The sequence below is a fragment of the Zeus faber genome (assembly GCF_960531495.2).
Source record: "Zeus faber genome assembly, chromosome: 12".
In the NCBI taxonomy this organism is placed as follows: Eukaryota; Metazoa; Chordata; class Actinopteri; order Zeiformes; family Zeidae; genus Zeus; species Zeus faber.
Genome location: NC_137196.1, coordinates 13,386,459 through 13,414,426, shown reverse-complemented (window position 1 = coordinate 13,414,426; position 27,968 = coordinate 13,386,459). Strand labels below are relative to the sequence as shown.

The 27,968-nt window shown below is 44.8% G+C and overlaps 1 protein-coding gene across 1 annotated transcript; it reads right to left on the bottom strand.

Moving 5' to 3' along the window:
• Positions 1-132: 132 nt before the first annotated feature.
• On the bottom strand, positions 133-27,942 carry LOC307237609 (eukaryotic translation initiation factor 4 gamma 1-like). The gene is made up of 30 exons (XM_080010367.1): positions 27,759-27,942; positions 26,207-26,333; positions 26,044-26,127; positions 24,780-24,959; positions 19,428-19,527; positions 18,159-18,325; positions 17,819-17,911; positions 17,338-17,410; positions 15,979-17,238; positions 15,750-15,838; positions 10,398-10,557; positions 10,169-10,302; positions 9,752-9,871; positions 8,168-8,560; positions 7,825-7,971; positions 7,209-7,445; positions 6,868-6,972; positions 6,459-6,749; positions 6,197-6,314; positions 6,011-6,113; positions 5,463-5,815; positions 4,897-5,018; positions 4,627-4,799; positions 3,206-3,331; positions 3,034-3,115; positions 2,790-2,888; positions 2,563-2,697; positions 2,391-2,472; positions 2,162-2,302; positions 133-1,728 (listed from the first exon to the last, which is right to left on the bottom strand). The coding sequence occupies exons 2-30, from the start codon at positions 26,279-26,281 to the stop codon at positions 1,547-1,549; spliced, it is 5,424 nt and encodes a 1,807-aa protein (XP_079866493.1). The 5' UTR covers positions 26,282-26,333; positions 27,759-27,942; the 3' UTR covers positions 133-1,546.
• Positions 27,943-27,968: the final 26 nt, after the last annotated feature.

Here is a 27,968-nt window from a genome sequence, read left to right as displayed (position 1 = left end):
GCCTCGCATCTCCAAGAGAATGAGGGATTTGCTCAAGAACGATGGTGTGGTGTGGTCTAGATGGCAGAAAAAAATAAATACAATTAATGACGCCTTCAATTGATCCACAGATATTTAGCACAAAGCCCACTCTGCAACTTGATAAGTCCTTTATTTGCAATGCTCCGTTTCCTCATCTTTCAGTTTCTGATGCAAAAAGAAGCAATAATTCCTTAAATAATAAAGAATGCCAAAAATAAAGAAAAAATAAAGAAAAAAAAGAAACATATTTACAAGAATTCCAATAAACGAATCAATGGATTATCTGAAGCACCTTTCTGCATCTGGACAACTGCCACCTGGAAAAGGATACATAGCATTACATCAGCAATTTCTTTATTTCTGAAAAATAAAACTGCCAAAGAGGAAAAACTCAAAAAAACAAAACAAAAAAAAAACAAAAAAAACAAAAACCTTTATTATATATTTACAGAATGCTCCTGAAATGTGTTTCCACTTATAGTAGAAAAGGCTTTCGGATCACTTCTGTTTTTCTTTATATATTTCATCAAGTCAATTTCTGCGTTTAATGTTTTCAAGTTTTAATGTTGATGGGTCTTCTACCAGGGTCTCCCTGACTGGAGTGCAGGGATCAAGAGCCCTCATAGCGCATGGTAAGTACTGAGGAGGTAAAGATAAAGCAAGTCAGTAGAGTTGCTTGACTACTGGAGGTTGAGACGGGATGGCTTAAGGGAAGCATAGCAATTACCCCCTGGTAGTCAAAGTCAAGGGTCACAATCAGTCTTCAGTTTGTCTTCGCAGGTCCCATTGTAGTAAACAGGAAGTGGGAAAAGACAACCGTTAAAAAAAACAAAAAAAAAAACAAAGAAAAAAAAAAAAAAAAAAACTCCATTCATCAAGTTATGATTAGTCAGCAACGTACATTTCTCTAGTAAATCTCCCACTGTATCATTAATACAAACACACTTCAATCATGCTGCACACCTCAGTAAAGGACCAAAGACATAAGAGCTCCATGTTCAGTTGATATCTCACACACGCACACACACACACGCACACACACAACAGCATGACACCCGGTCCCCGGGAACATGCTACGCAACATCCCAATGTTGACTCTTGTCATAAGATGTTAGGCAATACATTTTCCATAACCAGAAAAAGAGCAGCGTGTTGGTTTGTTTCTTTGATTTGCTTTTTCAAAAGTCAACAAAGTTTGCGTTGTGACGTGGGGCATTTCACGCATTGTTAGCAAGCATCCCCGCTGCATTATTTTTTTGTTGTCCCCCCCCCCCCCACCCCCCTCAGGCTCTTGCCATGGCGAGCAGACGTGAACGAAAATGGGGCGGAAGCAAGGGGGGTGAGAAATGATTTGTTTTTCGTAGGTCCTCCCGTCACAAAAAACGAACAAAGAAAAAACCCGATCCTCACTGAGGATTGATTGAGTCCGCCAATTAGGCAAAGTAGTCCACATCTCTTCACAACCTGCCAAGCTCATCCATTTCCAAAAGAGGAAACAAACAAAAAACAGAATTCCTAACAGTCCTTATTCCTTGTCAGACTCCTCCTCGGCCTCACGGAGCCAACTGAAGAAGGCTGTGACTGATTTCAGGGCGACGCCCTTGCCAGTTTGTTCTGCGGGGTCCTTGCTGGACTCCCACTTGTAGAAGGCCTCCTCTTTGATAACATCCTCGTCGTACAGGGTGTCGAAGAACATGCGCAGCAGGTCTGCAGAGGCACAAACAAGTACAGGTTAATTTGGCGCAGTTATCAAAAAATAAATAAAATTGTTTGGGTAGTCGAGCTACAGATACCTGACAATTGTTTATAGTCTTTCAGTGGCAGTTTGTGTGGAAATGATGTTTTGCTAGTACTACAATTTCGTAGTTTAAATTATGACATCAAGAAACACTGGCCTTAAAGGAAATCTGGCTTTTTTTTTTTTTTTTACACCCCAAATATCGGCAGGGGAAACCTGAGTCTTTTAAATTGATCCCGTATTGAGAGAATAGTTATTGCAGCTCAGGGCAAAGCAGTCAGAAGCTTCTCTCTCGAACATGGATCCACTTCGAAGATTTTGATGTCATGCACTCGGGACGGCTCTCGATGACGGCGAAATTAGGTTTTCAGCGAACACGCAAATAATGTCTGGGAGACTTACTTGCAGGCTGCTCCATGTGCACCATCAGAGCCTGGAGGGCGTAGAGCGCCTGCAGCTCCTTCTGCTCGTCACACAGGTATCGCTGAAGCAGACTGGCCCTCTGGGTAATCTGCTCCACATCCACCTTGTACGGGTTGTCACCTTGAAGCAGAGCACATCAAGTCTCGTTTATACAAGTGAACCACGTCAAGCGTTCTAGTCAGCTGAGCGTACAGGCAGTAATCCTTACATATGATGGCCGACTGGCACACTGAGGTCATCAGAGCTCGCACAAACTGGTTGGCTGCAGCCTGTTGTTCCTCCAAGTTGGCCTGAGAAAACATTTGATAAACACGTAAGCCACACAGGCACGCGATGCCACGTGGGAGGATTTTTCGGGAGCAGCATCTGCAGACTCCTACCTCCACCCAGTCTCTGATCCGCTGGTTGTTGGCCTTGTCCTGGATGAGTCGGTCCAGCTGTTTGACCAGCTCCTCGCCACTCAGAACATTCTTGTCCTCAGACTTTGACTCTTCCCAGAGTGTAAACTCCACTTTCTAAAGTGGGTTAAGAAACATTTTATTTATTTTAAAATCAGGACATTTTTCATGACCCTCATTTAAGACGTATGGAAATTGGGACACCAGACCTGTTCAGTAACAAACTTGTTAATGTCCTCATCCTTGGGCAAGAAATCACTCCAGTTCAAGCCAGCCTCTGTCCACATATTCCCGACTTTTTTCTGGGCCTGAGGGGAACAATTTACACAGTAGATTAAACTGGTTCAATCAAGTCCATCTTTTAATATGAATCCACAACAATGTAAGGGAGGTAGAAAAGGCTGAAGTTCATGAAGAATACATTCAGTGTACACTTTAGAAATGGGAACATACCATTCCTTTGCAGAGCAAAGTAAGGATCTGTGACAGCAGCACACCTGCCTTCCCCAGAGGCAGTAGAGGCTTAGAGATTTCCCTAAACACACACATGATTGTTTTGGATTTGAAATTCCCTGAAACAGACATTCCAAAGAGCTCCTTCTGTTGCTATCGTTTGGGTCCTCACCTGAAAAGCTGTCCCATTGGGATGCCCCCCTCGTGCAGCACAGGGGTGATGAGCTCCCCCAGGTAAAGCCAAATATGCGGAATATCTATGGCCATGTCCTCTGCTCCCTCCAGGATCTCCTCAAGCCTGAAGCAAACAAAAGAGCAAACAAATCACTACTCAACTACTTAAAAAAAAAAAAAAAAAAAAAGGTATATACCATCAAGTTTAAGCCCATTTACTAGTCAGAACACATTTTTCACCACCCATGGTCATTTAGGGGTTTCCAATAGTCTATTTGGGGGTTTTGGAAAATTGTAATATGGTCAGAAACAAATCGCCCGGTTGCGACGACAACACATTTTTCTCAGTCAATTCATTTTTCTGTATTGTATAAGCAATACAGCAATAGCATAAAAGTATTGGTGTTTGACCATATTGTTGGAATTCTCCCCAAACCCAAGGCTCAAGATTGCAACCTTTTTTAGAGAAATTTGCTCCTAAATGTTATACCTAAGAGCAGAAACGCGGCTCGCAAATATGGCGACTTTTATTTTTTATTTTTATTTTATTTTTTTTAAATCACTGTATATCATGTGAAACACTAGGAGGGAGCGAGAAGTGTGTGTGTGTGTGTGTGTGTGTGTGTGTGTGTGTGTGTGTTAGGGCTGTCAAAAATATACAATTTTAAAATGTTTCAATTTGACCAACTTTCGGGCTGTGTTATTGCGCGTTAGGCTTGGGCGATCGTGCAATATTTGAATTGCCCAATAGTGGACGACACCTCCTCTTCCAGGCAGAGACCCAGACCGGGGGTTGGGACGGCTCCTTTCACCAGGATAATTACACAATTTTGTCCTTTCATTTTGCTCCTCAGCGCTTTGTCCTTTGATAAGGGCGCACAGACAAATTCACATTCACAAAGATGATGTAAGTGGACGTAGGCGCGGAACATTTTTGTAAAATTATACATTTCTGCTGAAACACTGCACATATTTTTTTTAAATGTTAATTCTCAGATATTTTTAAGATTATTTTTTTACAATTAAAATAGCATTCCAATATCGAACCATTGTTTGACCGCCTGTGTGCGTGTGTGCGCGCATCATGGTTGTTAATGACAGTAATGTTTACATGCAATTATTTTTTTCTGGTTAGCACTACTTTACTTTGTGACATTTCTTTAAAATAAAAAGAGCACATTGTTATTTCTGTAAATTGTCTATTAATTACCAACTAATGTATCAGTAATACAGTTAAGATGTAAAAAATATGAATGTGCTCCATTGCATGCTAATTTCAGTGGTGCTCCTAAATTTTGTGCTGCTGCTCCTAAAATCTTCAGTAGGGAGCACCAGTGGGACTAGTGGAAAAAAGTTAGTCTGGAGCCCTGCAAACCCCAAAATAGATTTATATTTAAGTCAAATAAACAGCACACTCACCCTTTATAGTACTGCTGCTGGGGGAGCGTTCCTGTCTTGATCAGCTGGTGGAGCAGGAAGCCCATACGCTCTCTGGCGATGGTGCTGCGCTCCAGCGTCAACTCCACACCGTTCCGTACAAACACAAACAGCAGTGCGGTGCTGCTCATGTCAGACACACACTGCAGCGCCTCCTACAGCGGCAGCAGGGAAATAGGTGCAGACACATCAGCAATCATCTGGGGTTTGGGAGATATTTCGATAAAGGGCATGTGGTTCCGCAGTGTGTACCTTTAGATCATTAATATGCAGGTACTCCTCTATGATGGAGCTGGATTTCTTTTCCAGCTCCTCCTCTGTCAGGGCAGGTTTGGTGACAACAGGTGGAGGGGTGGGCACACTCTCCCGCTTCACTGTGGAGAAATACAAACATATTGGAAGGTTAATCAGAAAGTAAAACTTGAATCATGTCTCTACCCGAAGCCTCAGTCAAGTCAACTATCTAAAATACTAATTTTCCACAAATATTCTGTTGTGTCTGCCTCATTTTATCTGTTGCACAGGCCATCGGCTCAGTCTGTCGTCCATTTTAACAAACAACCTCACTAAAATAAATTCCTCCTCATCTTACTTTTTTCATCATAGTATTTCCATGCCATCAAGATTTTAATTCACATCAAAAGTAAAAGACATTTCATCCACTCGTGCTTTTAGCAGAACAAACTGAGGACATGAGATGAAACTCTGACCAGGCGACATTGACAAAATCTTGTATGTTTGTCTATATTGTAGGGATGGCCACTGGTACATTCATCCCCTTCTCCCACCCCTCCCATGTTAACTCCTGGAATATATACCTATGGGCTCCTTGCTGGGGGCTCTGTCCCGGCTGCCTCTGTCCCGGCTGCCTCGGTCCCGGCTGCCTCGGTCCCGGCTGCCTCGGTCCCGGCTGCCTCGGTCCCGGCTGCCTCGGTCCCGGCTGCCTCGGTCCCGGCTGCCTCGGTCCCGATTGTCAGTCATGCTGGCCACCCGGCGCACAGGCTCAGTAAAGCCACGTCCATCGCCCCCACGGCCACCGCGCTCCTCAGACTCTCTGCTGAAGCTGCGCTTGGTGATAGGGGGCCGTGCGCCCCTGTCGTCTTGGCCTTCACGGCGGTCAAGACGGTCGAACCTGTCCCTGTCCCCAGCGCGCTCACGGCTGGAGCTGGACCTGCCGCAGAAGGATGGAAATCATGTCATAGTTTAGGTTTGAGAATGTGGTAGTGGCACTGGAGAAAGACGGTTTAACCTAAATAAATGCTCACTCATCAAGCTACAAGTGCCATTGATACAAGACTATGAACGATAAGAAGGGGTCATTTTGAGTGGAAGAGAGAAAGGCAGAGAAGAACAATGACCAGTGTACCTCTGAGGAACCCTGCGATCGGCGTCTGTGGAAGATGACACTGAACTGGACTGCTGCAGGGCGGAGAAGCGGTTCAGGGTGCTGGTGGCCGGGCGACCAGAATCTGGACACGGAGAGAATGGTATAATAGACAAAACCACATGCTTTCTATTTAGCAAGTACATTTGTGTCCATGTTTATTTTTACCCTGCTCGCCACTGGCTGGTTTAGCCCCTGTGCCCCCGCTGCTGCCCTTGGTCCAGCTGCCCCGCATGCCTAGGCCTCCTGGAGCCAGCAGCTGGTTGTTAAGGTCCAAAGCACCAGGCTAAGGGGGCAAAAGCAGAGCAAACTAAGGATGAAGGATAAAGTCACAAGAACCTAAAATTGGAATACATTTAGTTGTGGGCTGGTGAAGCCTCCTCCGCCAATGAAAAGCCATTATTGCTGATTGGAATCAACCCCCACCCACCTTGGTAATCTTGCTGAGGCGGGATGTGTCGATGGATCTGTTCTTAGAGGAGATGGGCACCGTGTTCCAGCCTTCGTCCTGGGACTGGCTTCCGCGGCTGCCCCCTGGGTTGTGTGGCCCTCGGCCTCCCATGCCACCTCCCATCCTGCCTCCCCCTCCACCACTGTCTTTCTTGGATTGGATCTGCTGCTGGACCTTAATATGCTCCCTGTGCTCCTCCATCTCTGCGTCCTTGTGGATTTGGTCAATTGTTTTAGGACCCTGCTCCCCTCTACGAGGCACCCAGTTACACTGCAGAGGAGGTAAGAGAGTGAGAATGTTATCCAAGAAGATGGTAGATCTTGGAGATGTAATATGGTGAAAGAGAAAAAAGTATACATTTTAGCTCAAAAGCACAAACTAGCAATACCATTCTGAGATCGAGGACATCCTGCAGCATGAAGCGGATTCTGGAAGAAGTTTTCCTTTCTTTAATGATTTTGTCCATTTGGTTGAAGTATTGATCCATGCGAGGCTAGGGGACAAATAGACAGCAGCTGTTAGGCTATACTCTCATACTGTAATCTACAAACATTTGAGAGTTTGTCGCGTGTTTATAGAACCATCTCCTCAGTACCACAATCCCATCACTTAATACTGAGTGGCCGAGACACGTGGCACAAAGTTATGGTCATCATGGTTAGTGTATGCATTTAAAGGATATTGTGTCCCATACATACGTGCATGCATGCGTTGAGTCCAGCCAATTACCTTAGCCTTCTCAAAGTCCAGGTCTTTGCCGATAGTCGAGAGCAGCCTGCAGAGGCACTCGAGAGATTCTTCATCATGATTCTTCAGTAGTTTTACCACACAGTCATGCATGATGGCCTCCGTGAGCATCTTCAATTTAAACAGCTCTCCAATGAACTTGATGTTGCCCAGTGATCGGCGACGGGCAATATCTCTGGCGTAATTCAGCGCCACCTTTAGTCGCTCACGCTCCTCTTCCTAAGAAAAAAAGTCAACTTATATTCAGTATTGTGCATGGAAGCGATAATGGGTGACTTGACGGTTGGCATACCCAGTGAATTAATGTGAGGAAATTATGTAGCAATTTGACTGAATTATTTACATTTTTTACTTAGAATTGCAGCTGGACTCATTTTTGTAATGCAATTAGCCACCTAAAAAAACGGACATTGCCCGCAAACTTGAATGTGACGTCATAAGGGAGACAGGACAGAGCTGGCGCTACAGTGAATGGCAACTTGGCAATTATAAGAGATGCGGAGAGACACTGACTTTTTTCCTTTCCTAGGTTAATTTCCCAGTGCAAAAAAAAAAAGTGTAAAAAGATTGTGGTGAGAACGTGACATGCATTCCTCACATCTTTTGAAGCCTCCATCTCTTTCTGCTTCCTCTCAAAAATCTCGTCATCATCCTGGTCCTTTTCAAATTCCTTTTGGCAGCGGTTGAGCAGAAGCTTACGGAAGTTGACAGTGACGCCTGGTTTGTCTGTGGTGGGGACTTTCAGCTGGCAGAGGGACAAAAGAGCGTGTTTGCACAAAACTTTAATTTCAATCAAAACAAGTGTCACACAAAAATTTGAAAATATCTGGGAAATTATTATACAGGACGGAGAGGAATGTGTGGTTAAAAAGTCCAGCATTACCATAATTAACACTCAGACGCATGGCTGAATCTGACTCGAACAGAAATGCAATACTCACCCCCATAAGGCATCGACACATGTTGGCGTAGGCCACGGAGAAGTTTGGCTCTGAGATGGCTTTTTCAAAGATGAGGTCGATCACTCCCTTGAGCCTCTCCTCTGTGTCTATGGTGAGCTCTGTCACCTGTTTCATCAGCTGCTGGAACATCTGAGGTGTCAGCTTGTTCAGGACGCTGCGCACGCGCTTGAACAGCTCCTGGGTCTTAACTTGCTCGGGGTCTTCCTCGTCAACCTCCTCCCCGGTGCGAACACGAGAAGGAGCTTTCTTCATGGCTGGTTTCCAGGCCTTCTCAGCCTTGTTGAGCTGGACCTCGTCGTTGAGGGACATGGTGGTGATTATCTTCCTGGGCTCCTTCCTCTGTCCCTGCTGGGAGCGGCGTGGCCCGGGCGGCTGCCGAGATGATTTCGACAAGCAGAGGATTTTTTAATTTTAATGTTGGTAGTGAAGGGCAGGTTTTCCCACATATTAATATAAGGTGCTATGGATAAGTATTAGGAATAGGAACAGGATCTGAATCATGTCAACGTTCAGGTATTTTTAAGAAGATATATTTATATATCGCAATACAAGCTTAATTTGTGAAGTAATAAAGAAAACTTATTTTTAATGAATGCGGATTAACAATTCCACAGCTTCACACACCATCTATGAATTTGCCGTGGCTGAATTCCCATGGTGGATAGGGTGTCACGATCCAGATTTGAAAATTGATCGATTTCAAACTTCGAAATCACAAGCAGGTTCACGATGCTCCCCGTATTTTGGCGGGTAATAGTGTCCGACATGGCCGGAAAGAAAAAGTGTGCTGCTATTCAATAAAGCACGGTATATTTTACAATATATCCACTTTATTCGTCCACTTGAGAGGGCAGAACAGAGTACCGGCAGCTTGTGAGAAGTGCACCGGTAAGAGTAAGAGTAGTTAACCTTAAAGATATGATTTGGATTGTGATATCAAATATAAAAATGTTAAACAGAACATGATGCTGTGATATGATGAATACAATTTGGGAAAGGTCAGATTGGAGAAGAACGTGCGGACGCAGACACAGTGGGCGGAGAAGAGACACGCACTGGCAGGAGTTTTGAAAAAGTTTGTCTCTTCAGAAAAATAACTTTTTTTAATGATTTAATGTGACTGGATGACTCAGTTACTTATTGAGAAAGTGTTTTTCTTGACAAATCAAGACTTGATAGTCATTGCATAGCAGTCAGTGCTAGGCGATGCCTAGCACTGACTGACACACACACACACACACACACACACACACACACACACACACACACACACACACACACACACACACACACACACACACACACACACACACACACACACACACACACACACACACACACACACACACACACACCTTAGAATTTAGTTAAAATATAAGTAACCTTGACATACATTATAAAACCAAAAAACTACATCAATTTTAATCTTGACTGATAACTATGTTGTGCCTTAATATTATCTATAAGTCATAAGTCTAAGATGACTACATCCTAGTTCTATAACAATTAAAAAAAAGAAAATCTACACCAATTACAGACTAATAGATGATTGGTCTCCCTTACCGGGCATCGTGGTCCTCCTGTCGACTGCCTCCCAAGGTTCCCCAAGTATGAAGGAGTAAAATCAGGGCCAGCGTTCATTAGACGAGCCGGGTCAGCAGGGCGTAGGGGGGTCTTATTAGCCTTAAAATATCAACAGAAAATCAGCTCCTTTGCACATGCTATGCAACGTACTGCTTCTGAAATTCAAACTGCATCATAATGGTGACTGAAAGCCTCAGGTCAGAAGCAATTTGCCTCAGCTGAAACAAAAACAACCTTGCTATGAGACGTGTTTCTAAATAGGCCAAATGAACACATGTGTAAACAGCTGAACTTCAAGGGAAAAATACACAATAATTACAAAAACATCATACATTCAGTTACTTAACTACATGTAGATCTCACAAGTACATAACAAGTAGATCTGAGTGTTCCTACCTTGTCCAGCACCACATCGCTGATGCTGGGAAGGCCCTCAGGTTTGTGCATACTGGCACCGATGAACTGGAAGCCGAGCAGGAATTCCCGGTCGTACCGCTTCTTCTCTTCTGGGTCGATCGGTTTCCATTTTTCTATGTGGACACGGACATGCAATATTAAATAATTAAAAGAACAAAAACACATGAACAAGGACATCGGACAGTATAACTTAAATTCCAACTGTTACCTTCTTTATATTGGTATTTAGGCCCGTCAGGCTCCGCATTCTGCTTGTCCTCCTTCTCCTCCCAGGTCTCGTCTGGAACCTCGGCAGGGGGAGCAGGGGGCGCAGAGACTGGATCGGCCTGAGTGGACGAGGGCTCAGGAGCAGGCGCTGCCTCCTGTTCCTAGATGGCAGAAAAGAAAAAAAAAAGTAAGATTCAAAAACCATCACATACATATTGCACGGAACATAACATGTAGTGAAAAGCTTTTTTGGCAAACTCCACAGACTGTGTTGTGATCCAAGAGGCTTTTTTGTAGAGCACATTGAGCTAGACCTGTGTCAAATTTCAAGTCAATCCAAGTCATGTGTGAGGGGCATGGCCTTTCCAAAATAGCGCTTTACCTATAGCACCACCATCTGGCAGATAGGGTTCATGTTACTTGGAAAGCATTTGTACATAATTCCCAGTTATTGGGTGGACGTTCATGTTTCTAGCTCATGGACATTTGAGACATGTCATAAGTCAACAAAATTAATAAACTGGCAAAAAAAAAGTCCTTAGGGCTTGGAGGGGACGACGACTCTTTCTTAGTTTCTCTTGTGGTCTTGTGGCTGCCGAAGCGTCTGCCTGATCGTCACCACTGGAAGAGTCCATGGTTGGGATGGTGGGGATCCTCATAATCCTTAGCCCTGGTCCAGCACCATCTGGTGTATAAGTCCTGCGGGGGGGGTGTCGCCCTGACGGTATGCTCAGTCAAACGTACCACTCTCTGCAGGGCTTTCCGTCCTGAGAGGAACAGTTCCCATACCAGGCAGTGTTGCATCCTGACAGGATGCTCTCGATGGCACCAGAGTAGAGGGTTTTCTGAAGAGGTTCTGAACTTGCTCAGTTGTCTGAAGTAATGAAGGCGATACCTCGCCTTTTCACTTCAGTGTCTGTATGAAAACTCCATGTCAGGTCCTCTGTGATGTTTACACTGAGGTACCTGAAGCTGGTCACCCTCTCAAATGGGGCACCGTTGATGGTGAGGGGGGTCTAGATTCTCTGCTGCGTCTTTCTGAAGTCCACGACCAGCTCTTTAGTTTTGCTGACATTCAGGTAGAGGCTGTTGTCCTGGCACCGTGTCAGGTCTACCACCTCTAAGTTAGGGCTTCTCATCAGTGTTTGAGATCAGACCCTCCACAACTTTGTCGTGAGCAAACTTTACAATGGTATTGGAGCTACTCTTGGCCACACCTGTGGCCCTGGGGGGGCTCCTGTGTTGGGGATGGGGGGTGTGGCAGCCCACCCTCAACACCTGGGGTATGCTGGTAAGGAAGTCAAGGACCCAGTTGCACACGGAAGTGGAGAGTCAAACTACAGTCAACGAACAGCATTCTCACAGCGTTCTCCCTTGCTCACGTCGTTTTCTGAGATGTTAATCACGTCGTGCTCTGAGATGTTGCGTGTGCTCTCCTCTCCGGCGGCAGAATGAGATTCTATTGTGCTAACCAGGGAGCTAATGCTAGCGCTGTTAGCCTCAAAGCGCACAAAGAGCGAGTTCAGATCTTCTCCCAGAGAAGCGTTACTTACTGTAGTGGAAGCTCTGCCTTTGTAGTCTGTCATCCCTGCCACATGTGTTTGGTGTCAGACAGCTAAAATTGGAACTCCACTACATCCCTATAACTTCTTTTAGCCTCCTTCACCACCTTCAGCAGTTGGTAAGTCGGTTCTTTGTAATTGTCCATAATGCCAACACGAACCCGGCGTTATAATCAGCCGTGTGCGCGTTCAGTGCTTTGCATATTTCTGGTTCGGAAAGGTTTCTACAGAAATCATGGGATATACATAATCAGTTAGCTTGGCAATAAAGCATGTCACTGCTTCCGTAAACATGCTGCATCATCGGGGAGGAGCAAAACAAGTCACAGTGGGCTAAAGCTTCCCGACCCAGATGTTTGTATTCTGAGATTAGGAAAATGGCAGCATGGTCTGAGTTGCCAAACAGTGGAAGAGGGGGCCTTGTAGCCCTCTTTGAACGGCGTGTAGCAGTGGTCTTATATCTGTTCTCCTCAGTGGGACAGGAGATGTGTAGGTGGAAGAGCAACATAACTAGTTTGCGGTTCGCCTTATTAAAGTCCCCAGCCACAATGAGGGCTGCATCCGGGTGTTTGTTCTGGTGTCTGCTTAGCACATCGTGGAGCTTTGATCGTGCTCCATCCGTATCTGCTTGTGGAGGGATGTCAACAGCAGTTGTAATGACCGAAGTGAACTCACAGGGAAGGTAAAATGGACGACACATGATCGTCAGATGTTCGAGGTGAGGCGGGAAGCGATAGGGCTGGGATATTCCTGGGCTCGCACCAGGTGTTTTTGACTACGAAGCAGACTTCAACACCTTTAGATTCCCCGAACGCGGCTTTTCTGTCCATACGGAAAATGGAGTAGGATTCCGTAGGTTGAATAGTTTGGTCCGGTACCGTGGGGGTCAGCCATGTTTCTGTCTGGCAGAGGATATTAGTCTCTCTCGACCCATTGGAATCGGATCCTTTCCCTGATGTCGTCCTGTTTGTTTTCCAAAGATTGGACATTAGAAAGCACCATGCTGGGTAGGGGTGGGCGTTGTTCCAGAGCCCTGCCAAGCCCGCATTTGAGACCGTGGCCCCTCTCCCCCTGCGATTTCTCTTCCTGGCGAGCACCACATCTCAATTGTGGTTTTGGTGCGGCCATCGCAGGATCTCCTCCGGCCATCCAGAGGTGGATTACACCAGAGGTGTATAAGTGTGGAAATTGGTGAGTGATACATAATCCAATGTCAATAGGTTTTCTATGGCCATATGTACTGTGTGCCGATGAAATTGCCGCAGAACAAATAACAAAAAATCGAAATAGAACGACGGTTATCAGCAGAGCAGCCAGAATGGTGTCTAGACGTAGCTGTGCCATTTTGTGAACTAACATTTTGTGAACTCAAGAATGACTATTAGTAGAAACCACATTCATTCACTTTTATATACTAATAATGTAGTGACACCAAATATGATTAGCCATTATTAGTACAGCAGACCTGCCAACTTTGGAAAAATTGTTTGAGTACCACAATAGTGTAACAGGGAGTCTCTGTGGCATTTTGAGTTACTGCAGCTAAATGACTCATTCACACCGTAGCTGTCTCGTAACAAGGCCAATAACATTGTGTGCGAGCTACTACGGCTAACTACATACAGTATACAAATTCATATCATTAGGATATACACCTTAAAATGCATTCTTGTAAAGTAACCCAACTTGTTTACCAACAAGAGATGCACCGATTGGAATTTTCTTGGCCGATACCAATTTTTTTTAATTTTTCTGTCTGACCTGCAGATTCCGATTTCCGATCTGCTGTACGTCGATGACAAATAGATCCAGCAATCTGATCACGCTCGAATAATTTGACAGCTGCACATAGGGACTTCCGCTGCAATTTTCAGTTACCACAATAGTGAGATTGCTGATTTTCACTATGGAATAATAATAGAACATGAAACTGTCAGTTAATCCCAATACAATAGAATATGTACTGTCACCAAGTTTCAGTATAACTCAACCTGTAACTCTGAGTTTTAGTAGGACACAACATATAGCAAACATGGAAATGTCCAGTTCAAACTTGAAATGGAAGTAAGTGAAAATACACATTTATATTGTACTTTGCAAATCAAAAAAACAAAAACAAAAAAAAATAAAATAAATGGCTGACAGTTCTCGGTCCTGTTCCCTGGAAGTCTTCCTTCGCTCACCGTGCATTAAACCAACTCAATCAAATGACTTGTTTTACTGAGTGACTCGTCAAGAACCAAATCTCAAAAAAAGACGGCAACTTTTTATCACGAGTTGAGCTCCGCTATGACAGCGGTAGAAGTGCAGTCTGCACAATTTTGGAATATTGTCAGCGGATAAATTCATTATATATCTAATCTTCATTGTTCCTCCAAACCACCGACATTTTCATTATTTTGCTCTTTTTTTAAGCATCAACTACACAACTGTGTTACATTACGTTGGTACCGGAACAATTTTCACGAGTACATGAGATGTGATTGACTGGCGACCTGTCCAGGGTGTACCACGCCCCTAGCCCAATGACAGCTGGGATTGGCTCCAGCCCCCCCGCGACCCCACGAGGATAAGCGGTGTAGAGAATGGATGGATGGATGAGGACAGTATCGGGTGACTACATTTGAACGGCACAGAATCAGGTATATCTGACAGTAATCGGCTGGTGAAAACCGACCAATTTCGGTCACCGGCCGACCGAACGGTGCATCTCACGTTTTATATGTTATCATAATGGTCATATTTGTGTTTTATTATAACTCTCCCACTCCCTATTTTACCTCAGCAATGCTGCGGTACACCTCGGTGGACGAAGTATCGCTCAGTGCGCGGTGTATCAGCAGATGTTGAGTGAGTGAAGGAGAGGGAGGGCTTACAGAACAACAGGAAGTAGTATCTGGTCCAATCCGAGGGATGTAGTTTAAATACCCAATAAATGTACGGTATCGTTTTGTATTGGTGTTTTTTTGGCGTAGTTTGAGCCTGCATTTTGTACCTGCGTAATTTGACTAGTTGTTACACAAAATGCATGCAGGTTAGCAGGTCTGGTACAGTGTTGATTTGATAAGTCTCTACTGTGCCCTACCAGACACACATCGGGAAAACGCATTTACACAACGCATACAAGTGCATTTCTATGAATGTCCGGAGTATGATGTAAACTTCCCTAAAGTTTTAATTTCTTTTACTTGCCACACAACCAAATTTTGATAAATATTTTCATTAATAACACAGTAGAAGAGTTTGGCCACATTTTGCTACAGCGTTTCTGGCTTTCTCACACTTAGATGAAATCTGCTTCCCACATGCATTTCGGACAATGATAATCCGATCCAGACATTGTCTGGAGTTGCCCTTATACAGATGTAGCGCACAACTGGAGATTGTCCGTGGCATACGCGTTTACACTACCTGGAAATACTCAAGTTTGGTTTAGATGAGCGGAGCCCTGACACAGCATGCAGGAGGCAGGATGTGACGCTGCAGAGTTTTACCAGACAAGAAGGCAGACAAGGCTACCAACTTATCTTTTTTTGCCGTTGATACTCCATGTATTTTGGGGGTTATATAAACGAAAGAGTGGAAAGAGCACGCTCCGTGCACAAAGATCAGCAGGTAAATAACTGCTGCATGATGGAGATCTCATCAACACGGGCAATCGCTCGCTGTGCATTACATGGACCTTGTGCAGGAGTGCTGGCTGGTTAAAGTCCAGGTAATATGATTCGGATACCTGCGTTCATACATACAGCTCATTCGGGTTATTTCTGGATAATTTAAGACTGACGCACCTCTTTGAAGGCATCCAGGAGGTCGCCGATGGCCTCCTTCTTGTTCAGCTCCTTCATGTTCCTCTTCTTCTTTGGCACAGACACAGCAGCTTTAAATGAGAAGGTATTTGATTGGATCAGTTGAGGCTTTATTGTCCTCCGTGGACAAACTGCTACAAAGTAACATTAAAGTAGGGCAACACCAACTGAAAATGTGAAATGGTGAAAAAGGTGAAACTCTCCACCCTACCTTGCATAGTCGATTCCTTTGTGGGAGAACTGGCAGAAGAGAGAGGGGCCTCCTCAACTTTCTCTGTCCCATCCTCCTCCTTCTTGTCCTGGGCCAGCGCTGCCACAGCGGTGGCTTCCTGAGATCGACAAATGTCAGGCTTGGCGGGGGGCATACTGTCTGTGGGAGCCGTGTCCTCGGGTAGCTCCCCAGCTTCCTGATCGAGGCCGTTGGAGAGGGGGGGTTCTGGTGTGGGTTCTGGCTCAGCAGCAGCGTTCTGGGCAGGTGGAACGGCAGTTTCATTTGCCGGGATCGGTGGCTTGACGACAGTTTCTTCTACAGCTTTTGTTGGTAAACTTGCAGCTTCCTCAATCACCATGCTAGTATTAGCTACTACCACCGCAACCTCCTCTGCAAGCTCTGGCCTCAGCTTAGCACTCGACACTGGATGCTCCCTTTCGGATTTGGTCACCTCGTCGGGTTTCTTCTCTTCCTTTTCAGTAGCTGTCCGAGCATTCTGCAGTTCTTCCCGTTTGGCAGAGACCTCCTTAGCTGCCGGTTTCACGGTTGGGACAACGGGGGCATCCACCGTGTCACTGACTGGAGCTTCGGCCTCTGCTGGGGGTGGTGAAGATGGAGCTGCTGGAGGTGAAATGGATGGAGTAGGTTGCTGATCCTCTGCCAACGGGGGAGGCACCTCCGCAGTCTCTACAAGGACCACCGGTTGTGTAGCCGGCTCAGCAGGTGGAGCCACCTGAGCTTCTGCTAAAGGTTTGACCTCCGAAACAGGCTCAGGGGTTGCTGTGGCTGAAGGAGGTGGAGATTCGGCTATAGGAGGTGGTGTAGTTTCAGCTATAGGAGGAAGTGGAGTTTCGGCTACAGGAGGGGGAGGTGGAGTTTCGGCTACAGGAGGGGGAGGTGGAGTTTCGGCTACAGGAGGGGGAGGTGGAGTTTCGGCTACAGGAGGGGGAGGTGGAGTTTCGGCTACAGGAGGGAGAGGTGGAGTTTCGGCTACAGGAGGGAGAGGTGGAGTTTCGGCTACAGGAGGGAGAGGTGGAGTTTCGGCTATAGGAGGAGGAGGTGGAGTTTCGGCTATAGGAGGAGGAGGTGGAGTTTCGGCTATAGGAGGAGGAGGTGGAGTTTCGGCTATAGGAGGAGGAGGTGGAGTTTCGGCTATGGGAGGAGGAGGTGGAGTTTCGGCTATGGGAGGAGGAGGTGGAGTTTCGGCTATGGGAGGAGGAGGTGGAGTTTCGGCTATAGGAGCAGCTTCCGTATTTTCACCTGGACAAAAACATAAATGGGGCATTCAATGATCCATGAATTCAGTTAATTACATTTATTTTATATCAATGCTTTCGAACAATCTCTCAAAATATTTACCGGTTCTTGTTAGTGTAGTGATGGGCTGTGTAACGTCACCATTGCTCTGGAAAGGATTATCTGAAATGGAGGCCTAAAAAGGGGGGGGGGGGGGGGGCGCCACACAAAAAAAATCAAGAGTTTTTATAGTACTGAAATGAACAGAAGGCTCTAGCAGCACTCTGCCTGTCACACAAATTGGACATCTAATTTCAACTCTGGAAAATCACCCGATGATCAACAGCTGTTACACAGCACACAATGTATTAGCATTTTGTTACTACAGAGCTGTGATGCATAACCTGTATTACACTTAATGACCCAGTAATCACAGCAGAAAAAACATTTAAGAGGAATATGTTTTCCAACACCCATTAGTTGCAATTAAAAAGATTAGATTGCATTTTATTTAATCCCTGAAGGGGAGAATTTTAATTAAAATTGCCCTGAATTTCTGATCGGGACAATTAAGCTGAATCAACCCAAAATGCCATTGTCTTACCTGTGGTGGAGTTGGTGTGGAGGTGGACCTTCCACCTGACATTATCTCTTCAGTGATATCCCGTCCGCCCTGATTAGGATCACGTATTCTTATCTATTAGAAGAGAAAGGGCAAAAATTGGTAAGGCTTCCACTCTACACTCCTCAATCCAGCATTCCAAACTAATGCAACTGTCCTCATGCCACAGACCTATAGGTGCAGCTAGCACATTGAATGCCTTTGTCTTTTTGATGCAAAAGGGAACGTTCCACATTGAAATGACAATGAAGGTCTGGTCTATTCAATGCATTTGACCTCAGCAGAGAGGTGACATCCGCTGCACTTAGTTGGGATACACTACCGGTTTGCGCTCCCTCTTGGGTGGGCCTTGTGGTGGGGCTGGAGGCTGCTGAGGAGGCACGGCTTGCTGCTGCTGCTGCTGCTGCTGCTGCTGGGCCGGGCTGATTATGACCGGAGCAGCCTGGACAGATGGCGAATACTGGGGCTGTGCTGGATAGTAAGCTCCAGCTGGACAGAGAGAACAAAAGAGCAGGAAAGACTTTAAAAGCCAAGGAGCGGGAGTTTTGCAGTATCGTGTCATGAAATTGGTGAGCAACAGAAAGGAAGATTTGGAAATACTGACAGACAAGAGAAGGCAAATTTTGTGTGAGATTTGTATACTTTTGACTGTTTAGAAAGTTTCCAACATAGCTTTGAATTATGGCTTGTTGATAAAAACATAAACTTGTTCATTTGAACAATCAATTTTATAATCCTTCCCATCTTTTCAAAAGACATTGCAAGTACATTATATTCAAGGGCATGTCTCTGCAATATTTATATTTGACAAAATTGCCATTTCTTGTAGAGACTTAGATTAAGACAGAATACTAAAACTAGAAGATATGCCATGAACCTATGCGAGGGCTAAAAGGTAGTGGACTTAAAGACAAAAATAAATACCCATATATAGAGGAAACAATTTCACAGGTACAAGAGCATCATCAAAGACAGGAACTGCCACAATTATTTGCAACAGAAGCGTGTTGTCCAAACACAAAAGCACACACACACACTACTTACCAGGGTAGCGCTGGGAGGTGAGAGGAGCGCCGTGGAGAGAGAGACGGCCGTTCTCTCGCCCACCCCCTCTCCCCCCACCACCCCGCCTCTCCCTCGCAGCATGAGAGGGCTCTGAACCAACGCAGCAAAGGAGTGTAAGGGTGCAAGGGAAGGGAGAGGAAGGAAGGAAAAGGCGGGAGGGCAAGAAGAGACAGATGCAGAATGAGTTAATGAGAGGAACCAGAGGAAGCAGGGTGTTAAGGCTGTGTCAGGTGAGACTGCAGATAGAACAGACTGAGAAGCAAAGTCAAGCCAGACCTCCACACAACCCACTGCTCCGACCCGGGAGCTGTCACACAACCCTGCCACGCAAAACCACCATTTATCCAGCGCTAGCATATGAACAAACCTGCTCAATTTCAAGTGAATTTGGTTTCGAATCAAGAGGTGCTCAGATTTATTTGAAATTACATCTTTCATTTTGGTGAAAGTTGTTATTCTGTTTGTCATCACCTTGCATGGTTATGACTGTGCTTGGCAGGTGTGGGTCTTGAGCCAAGGCTCTTACCATAAGCAGAGTACTCAGCAGGGCTAGTTCCAGGATAGAAGCCTGCAGTGCCGCTTGTCACAGGGTACTGCTGAGTAGGTGCCATGTATTGGGGACGATACTGCAGAAAAAGAGTTGGAAAGAGGGTTAAAAAGGGAAAATATACAGTTTCTTGCCAATTTATGCTGCTTCGGTACTACTATTGGTCGTCAAATTGGAGGGCAGTCGGACAGTTACACTTAACACCATTTTGTTCCCAAATTTAATTTTGAAATCTTTAGCGATTGCTGTTAGAGATGCAAATTTAAATGAATTTCCTTAATCGACAGTTAACCTTAAACAATTGTTGATTTATTAATAACATAAAAGCTAACGATGTCACCAGGACACAATGGTGCCCTAACGTGATGTTGCACACCGCTGAGACTGTGACTTGGCGCGAGGTTTATTGAATTTCATTTCAAAATGGAGAAGTTTGAGGCCAGACTTGGTCAGCTGGTTTGCACATTCAGGAATATTTATGACCCGTCGCAAATAAAATATTTTAACCTTTTGCCGTCCTCTGCCACGGAATGAGCCAGATGTTGCGTAGCAGATCAAGTCTGGTGCAGATATGTTCAACAAGAGGATAATAAAATTACTAAAACCTTACCCTAACCCAATTTAGTTTAATATATTTTAGTAGCGTCATCACCACAGCATATCACTCGTTTCATTTTGCCATCGTACCTCTCCCTTTCCCTTCCCTCATGCCATTGAGGAAGTGTTTCCCATTCCCGTCTACAGTGTTCCATCTGAACGCAGCATTAGTTGATGAGCAACAATAAACAGTTTCCTCCTCGGCATCGAGAAGCTCCCGTTTTCTACTCCAAGTCATGTTTGTCATTCTTCCCGAAGCCTCCATCGACTTTCTGCTCCACTAAGCATTTTTATTCTCGACTACCCCCTATCGTTCCAGTGAGTACTACAACATACAGGTTGGGTATTTTTTTTCTCCAAAATGCCCTGCGTCCCAAAGACTCCCATTGATTCAATTACAACAAAACGGCAGACTGTTTCAGTTCTTATCGATTTGACAAAAGGTTGATTAAATTCTTATAAGCAATTACAAGACCCGGCAAAGTCGGGAAAATATTTTGATTACCACAATAGTGTAACAGGGAGTCTCCGTGCATTAGTTACTGCAGCTAAATTTACCCCATCAGTTATTCACTGTCTCGTAACAAGGCTCACCACATCTTGATTAAGCTCACCACTAGGGAGAACTATATACAGTATACTAATTCATCCCATTAGGATATACCCCTTTTTTCTTTAAAGTGTGTCCTGCTGAATCTGACAGATTTGATTTTCCTTAACTTAAATAGTCATAATAAAACATTGAATATAAAATATTTTATATTATCGTCCAATCAATTTGCACTTTATATCCGTGATTAGAGAAATCTGATTCTCTTATAATTTGGTCTCATTGGGTATATCTGCTGTCACACGTCAACGACAAATACATTACGTGATCTGATGATGCTCACGTGATAGGACAGCTGCACATACAGACTCACTGCAATGTTAAGTTACCACAACAGTGAGATTGCTGATTTTGACAGTGTTCAATATTCCATATGGAACAATAGAACATGAAACTGTTCCCGAGGTCCAATAAAATAAAATACAACATGAAACGGTCACTTTTTATGCTGACCTTACCAGGGGTCCTCACTGAGCCACACACACATAGGCTCCACTACCTTACTGTACTGTATGTAGCATACTGTACCGCATACTGTGTCACTGTTCTGGGTTGTTCGGTGTTACCATATTGCTGCGCCGTACTGTTGTATACTGTGCTGTATCTCACAAACGCTACCTCACTTTTTTCACATATCCGTATATTCATAATTAGCCTATCACATATACATAAGTCTATCCCATATACATAAGCCTATCCCATATACATAAGCCTATTCCCTTTATCTATGCTATATATTTGTATTTTATTCTATAGTAATCGACTTACTGTATTACGTTTTAGGAATCAGTTAGTTGGTCTAGTAGAAATTCTTAGGAAGCTACTTCAGTCTAGGACATAGTGTGTAATCACCGGGTGCATTGCGTTGACATTTCACTGCATATTTGTATGAAAGTAGTGACGAATAAACCTCTTGACTCTTGAGTTCCAATGAAATCGAAGAAGGGATTGTCACCAAGTTTGAGTATAATTGAACCTGTAACTCTCATTAACTTTTAGTCAGACACAACATATAACTAACATGGACATGTCCAGTTCAAAATTCAAAAGAGTCCTTCACTTTAAGTGCAAATATAAATTTATATGTATAGGGTACTTGCCATTCCAAAATTAATTGCAGTCATTGTAGGAAAATAAATAATGGCCAACTCCTCTCACTCTCGTTCACTGGGAGTCCTTCGCTCAGCAGGCATTAAACCAACTGAATCAAATCGAACAATTTGTTTTACTGAGTGATTGGTCAAGAAGAGTCAAAAAAAAAAAAAAGAATTAAAAAAAAAAAAAAGAATTTAACCTACCATCACAAGCGGCGCTTGTGCACTAGGAACGACCAAGGCACACTCTGCTGTAGTGACAGCGATTATATGCACTGCACAATTTTGGAATATTGTCAGGCAATAATTTGACCAGTCTTCGTTTACCTTGAAGTACCTCCAAACAGCGGACATTCATCCTTTCGCTGTTTTAAGCCTCAACTACGCAACATTACGTTGGTATCGGGTTTGAGTATCGGAGCATTTTTATGAGTACAGTACATGAGCACTGCATTGGGCTTGTAAATTTGACCAGCACAGAATCAGATCTATCTGACTCAGCTTGTCACCGGTCATTGTTTTGTATTCATTGATTGTTTTCCGTAATAAAATTACAATATATTTTTTTGCGTAGTTTCACCTGGCATTTCGTACCTGTGAATTTTGACCCAAGAATTGCATGATTAGTACACAAAATGCATGCAGGTTGGCAGGTTTGAATTAATCGATAGTCCATTATTTGTTAACATCCCTAATTTCTGTCTTAAAGGGAAGGCAGGGGGACAAACAGCACCATCCCACTGCAGATGCCGCTCCAGCATTATTTGCCATCAATATTGATGAAAGACTCGTCACAAAAATATAACAAATTCTACTTTAATAGCTGTGAACTAAACTCAATATCTAGTTTTATACAATAATAATAATAATGAATATATCTCCAACACACAGGGTCCAGTTTAGTCATGCAGGGTTCGTATTACAGTTTTTCACCATTACTTCTTGATTGTCTGAGACTTTCGGCTATCTTTCAGCATATGGAAAAATAATTAACAGAACCTTTGTAATTATTTTACATAATAAATAGATGTGATTTCACAAACATAAACACAAGTTAGTTTTAATTAGTACTTCATTGTACTTTTTCTGCAACTGAAGAATTCAGTTAAATAGATTACTTGTCTATATTCTAATGCAGACAACATTTGTGGAACATTAACATTCATTTGGAATTTGACATATTCTGGAAGGATTTGTCACTACTTAAAACCTCCCTTTTAATTTAAGTCTGCTACGGGACTTATGTCAACAGGGTAAGCAGCTTTATGAACCTGGGTGTCCAGATCACGGAGAACTTAACATGGACTATATATACAGACACTCTGGTGAGAAAGGCGAGGCAGCGTCTTTACCACCTCAGGCAGCTGAAGCAATTTCGGGTCTCGGTGAGGATCCTCAAGTCCTTCTACTCTGGAGCAGTGGAGAGCATCCTGACAGGCAACATGGCTGCCTGGTTTGGGAACTGTACTGCTCAGGACAGGTGGGCCCTGCAGAGGGTGGTGCGTTCAGCCGAACGTACCACTGGAACTACCCTCCCCTCCCTGCAGGACTTATACACGAGAAGGGTGTAGTAGCAGAGCCCGCAGGATCATGAAGGATCCTTATCACCCCAACAACGGACTGTTCCAGCTGCTGCGGTCAGGCAAGCACCTCCACAGTCACACAGTGAGGACAGAGATAGAGTTTCTTCCCGCAAGCCATAAGGACTATCAATGCTGAATTCATCAGGGGTCCTCACTGAGACACACACACATAGCCCCGACTGCCTTACTGAACTGTATGATGCATACTGTATCACTGTTCTGGGTTACTGCATACTGCGCTGTATTGCGGTGCCATAATGTTGTACACTGTAGATCTCCACACTACCTGACTTTATTCAAATGCCACTCTACTGCACATATCTGCATGTCAATTTTATTTCTATTTTGTATTCCTACTATGTATATTACCTTTATTTTACTAATTGAATTGCGTTTCAGGAATCAGTTAGTTTAGTTGGTAAGCTAGCTATTGACCAGTTTGTACATATCGTGCATAATCTCCGGGTGCGTTGCAATGTCATTCCACTACATATATCTAGGCTCAAATGTATATGACAAACATCTTGAACCCTTAGCTGTAGAAAGCTGCATGTACACGAAGTTTCTTTAAAACAACCGTCTGATTCTAAACCAAACCTTGCCATAACTCACTGTGTTGTTTGTGTAAGATGTGGAGTCTCAGTTGATTTGGTCTTGTGCGAGTCAATGACGTATTTATGGAGGTTTACAAAGGATTTTTTACGTTATATAAGTGGTGCCTTCTTTGCTTGGATTTAATTTGATAGATTACATTTCCATGAAATACAAAAAAACATTGTCGTGTTTCTGTAAGTGATTCCCATTTCACATGGTCTATTTTTCTGACGCCTTCAAAGTACATGAACACATGACTATTTCACCGTCGAGTGGACACAACGTGGTCACAAGTTTCTGTGGATTCATGTTTTTTCATGAATCCGGCAAAGTAATGGGACCAAAGTGATAAAATATCAATCTAACAGATCCACAGACATCTACCAGGTAAGAAGGTACATAAACACATTCACAGACACCTAGTTTGTAATCTCTAACCACTACAGAGCGACTGAGTCTACACAGTGCACCACGCGAATGTATGCGTACATTTATAGTACATAGTACGATGACGTCACAAAGCGTCTTACTCTAAATCTCATCTCGTTCCATTAGTTTTCGAACATTGACGACGCGCCAATGGTGACACACAGCCATCTAGCTACTTCTGGTCCGATTTTGTCGTTTTTCCACTAATATCGGCTCTGTGTAGTAGTAGTAGAAGAAGAAAGAGAAGAAGAAAAAGAGAGAGAAGAAGAGTGTTGTGTCCAAATACCTGTGCCTTTAATGGCAAACATAATGGTGGCAATTGTAAATGAAAGCCAATACCTTTTAATGCTTTTTATTTTCAGGATGAGTCATAATCTTTGCGAGTCCTGGTTCAACCAGTTGGTGATCACAAATGTTAACCAACCTGTCCAGGAGGGATGAAGTAGCCCTGAGGGGAGCCAGCGAAGGGGAGCTGTTGCTGGGGGATCATCATCATCTGGGAGCCTGGAGGGTAGACGTGAGTGGGTCCCACGGGCCGTTGGCCGCTAGTGGTCTGCACCCGGGGAGCACTGGTCGGCATCGTCGGCCGGTTTTGATAGTAAGTCTGGTGGACAAAGGAGTGGACATGGGGAGGGAGAAGTGGAATGAACAAATCTATGAACCCAAGACGACGTCAACGCGGCGTGTCTGTGTGCGTCTATTTGACATTAGAAAGTACAGGGGGCTCCTCTAGCCGTGTGTTGGAATGCAGCGGCTTGTATGTGTGGCTGCTTGGTCACTCAAGAGCTGAAAGCTCTGCACCCACAGCGACTGCTAGTGTGTGCAACTGGTGCAGGACTTGGGTTACAGAGTCTAGATTGTATTCAATTTCATTTCTCCCAACTCCACTGAGGTTAGCCAAAGATAGGAGGGGGGAGGAGGAAGAGAAAAGCAGTTACCTGTAGTGCTCTGTATCCACCCTTCAGCCGCACAACATACAAGCAAGAAAGCAAGAGAGGGAGTGAGATAAAGTGAAAATGGGGACAAGAGACCGTGGATGATTGAGAGGGTTAGGTTTGTAAATGGGAGACTATGAATAACTACAGTTTATTAATCAGCCACAACAGTAAGCTTAAATAACTCAATTACAATGTACAACTATGTATTAGAAGTAAGTAAATGTATACATGTGTTGGAAAAGTTTATCAATCAGTAGTGCTTAGAGATTCTTAAAATCTTTATTGTAAAACCCTGAGCAGTATTTTGATGGCAAAGGTAATAGATAGTGGCATCTTAACAGCTTGCTCATCATATGACTTGAAACTGGTCTCAACTTAGGACAGACATTGGTCCAATCCACCTCGGCGGCTGCACTACACTTAGCAGAAAAAGGGAGGATTGAGGTAAAAGTAAGGGGTGTTAGTACCTGTTGGTGTAATGCACGGGGGCCTGCGGCAAACTGGGAGGACAGCAAAAGAGAAGCAAGGAGTCAAGATCGACAGTGAGAGAAAGGGCAAAAACTCACGCGCACACAAACTCTTAACCAAAGCAGTACAGCAAAAGCAGCACCTTCAGAAACCCACGTGAGACAAGAAATGGGCCAGGAGGGATGGATGGATGGATGGATGCGCAACATGCAAAACATACCACATCCCCAGCCACTAAGTACCGAAAGTAAGTCGGCATCCAAGTCAAGCAATTAACCATACCTGTCTCGGTTGCGGTGCAGAGTTCATTTGAGGTGTAGGGTTGGCGAAAACAAGCGAAGGGGGCTGCCCAGGGGCATAGGCAGCCTGGTGGGGAGACAGAAGTTAGCCAAACGCAAACAGACAGACTCCCCGACACATCCTGGACCGCACCGATGGCCTTTACCTGTGTAAGTCCAGGGGATGGGGCGGGGTGTGGGACAGATGTGGGCCCCGTTATAGGCTGCGGTGGTTTGTTCATTTCACGTGCTTCTGTGGTTCTGCATCAGGATGGTGCTGTCTTGCCAGAATACCTTGTGAGGGGGGTTACAAAGAGTTGCACAAAAGCATAAGCGCAACTTGCTCAAATTAAATGCCTTTGGCTTGCGTCTGTAAAAATATTGTTATCTGTTAATTTGTCAGAAAAGAAGTCCAATCACTTAAAGGACTCAATTAGAAAAAACACAAAAAACGATGTGCACAGAAAAGTGCGATCATTAAGTTCAGAGTGTTGACATTTAAAGACGAGAGAGGACGCCATCTGCCTAAGCAGTCAGGGTGTGGATGTAGGGCCCTCCTATGATAACACTCAGCTGTTCCTAATCTACACCCGAAACAGTAGAAGCAGCTAACCTAACCTTGGTTAGTGAAAGTTGCCGAAAAAAAAGAAAATGCTTTCCACCACTTGGCAACATAATGGTCCCATTATGAACTAAAAATTGGTGAGGGTTATTCGATTGAAATTCAGACATTATTTGGTTAAAATGTCTTCAGCACAAAGGCCCTTTTTGTGTTAAAATTTCCACCCCACGGACGACTGCCAGCAAGTCACTTGGCCTGCACTGGCTTTAGGTGGGAATTTAGGAAAATGGATACCTTGGGTCAAAGTTCATGTAGCGTTACCGATGACCCATGCTAATGCTAGCTAGACACCACATCGCAGTCCCATCACAGCACATTATAAGCCGTGCTGGGACGTGGGGCTGGGTGTCAGTTCAATAACAGGCGGTCGAAGACAATGTCAACCACATAACAAAACGACGGGTGCCATCCATGGGAGACGTGTCACAAACCTCCTCTCTGCTAGCACTAGCCCGCTAGCTAGCTAGCCACTGGAAACCATGCTTTCCTTGTCAGTGGAAAACCTGACATATGGTTCCAGCAGCAGCTCCCAGCGAGACTTCCTATGACAGGAGACGTGTTCCGTAACGGTACGAGTTGCTTTGCCTCGCGGCACACGGGGGGGTGGGAGAGAAGACGCGATCCAGCCGTGCTCTCTGCTCGGTTTAAAGCCACCTGACTCTCGGGGTAGGGTAAAGCCCCAAAGCAGCGCGTTAGCTAGCTAGTTAGCATCGTGCTACGTGTCTCCCCGCACCCCACGGTAGGTTTGCGCGATAACACCATTCATCTGCAGCGGTTTCATCGCAGGCCCCAACGAACTCCGCACGCCGAGACGGTGACATTTGCGGGGAGATTACAACACTTCGTCACCTTAATTACGAGGCTCGGCGGTTTAAAGAAAAACCAAAAAAAAACAAAAACCCAAAACGATCTGCTTTAAACGGGTTCGACGAGTCGAACAACCGATAAAAGTCGTCGGTGGTAGTTTAGCTGAAATAGTCGGCCCCCCTCTCCCTGACAGAGAGGGTCCATCTGGTGGCTGAAACGCCGGCAGGGCCTCCCCCTGCGAGCGAAGCCGCTCCGCCTGGGACAAAAAGAACGAGCCCGAGCAGCCTCACCGGGAATTAACGTTGGCGCGGTTCGACAGCGGAGACGGGTCCCGCCCGCGGTGTCCTGTCCGGTGGTTTGCCGAGAGCGGCGGCGGTTTCCCCCCCCCCGGAGCTTTTTTTTTGCCTCCTGAAAGAAGGCGATGTCCTTCCCGTCGGCGGCGGCGCTGCTTCCCGCTGTCACTTCACCGTTTAAATCCCCGGAGCGTGGCCAAAGCGACA

Excerpts from the sequence above, each read along its gene's own strand:
- LOC307237609 (XM_080010367.1), bottom strand. The coding sequence starts at position 26,281 with ATGAACAAACCACCGCAGCCTATAACGGGGCCCACATCTGTCCCACAC. Across the intron at positions 6,114-6,196 it reads ACCAGCCAGTGGCGAGCAGG|ATTCTGGTCGCCCGGCCACC; the intron begins GTAAAAATAAAC and ends CTCCGTGTCCAG. Across the intron at positions 2,889-3,033 it reads CTTTGCTCTGCAAAGGAATG|GCCCAGAAAAAAGTCGGGAA; the intron begins GTATGTTCCCAT and ends TGTTCCCCTCAG.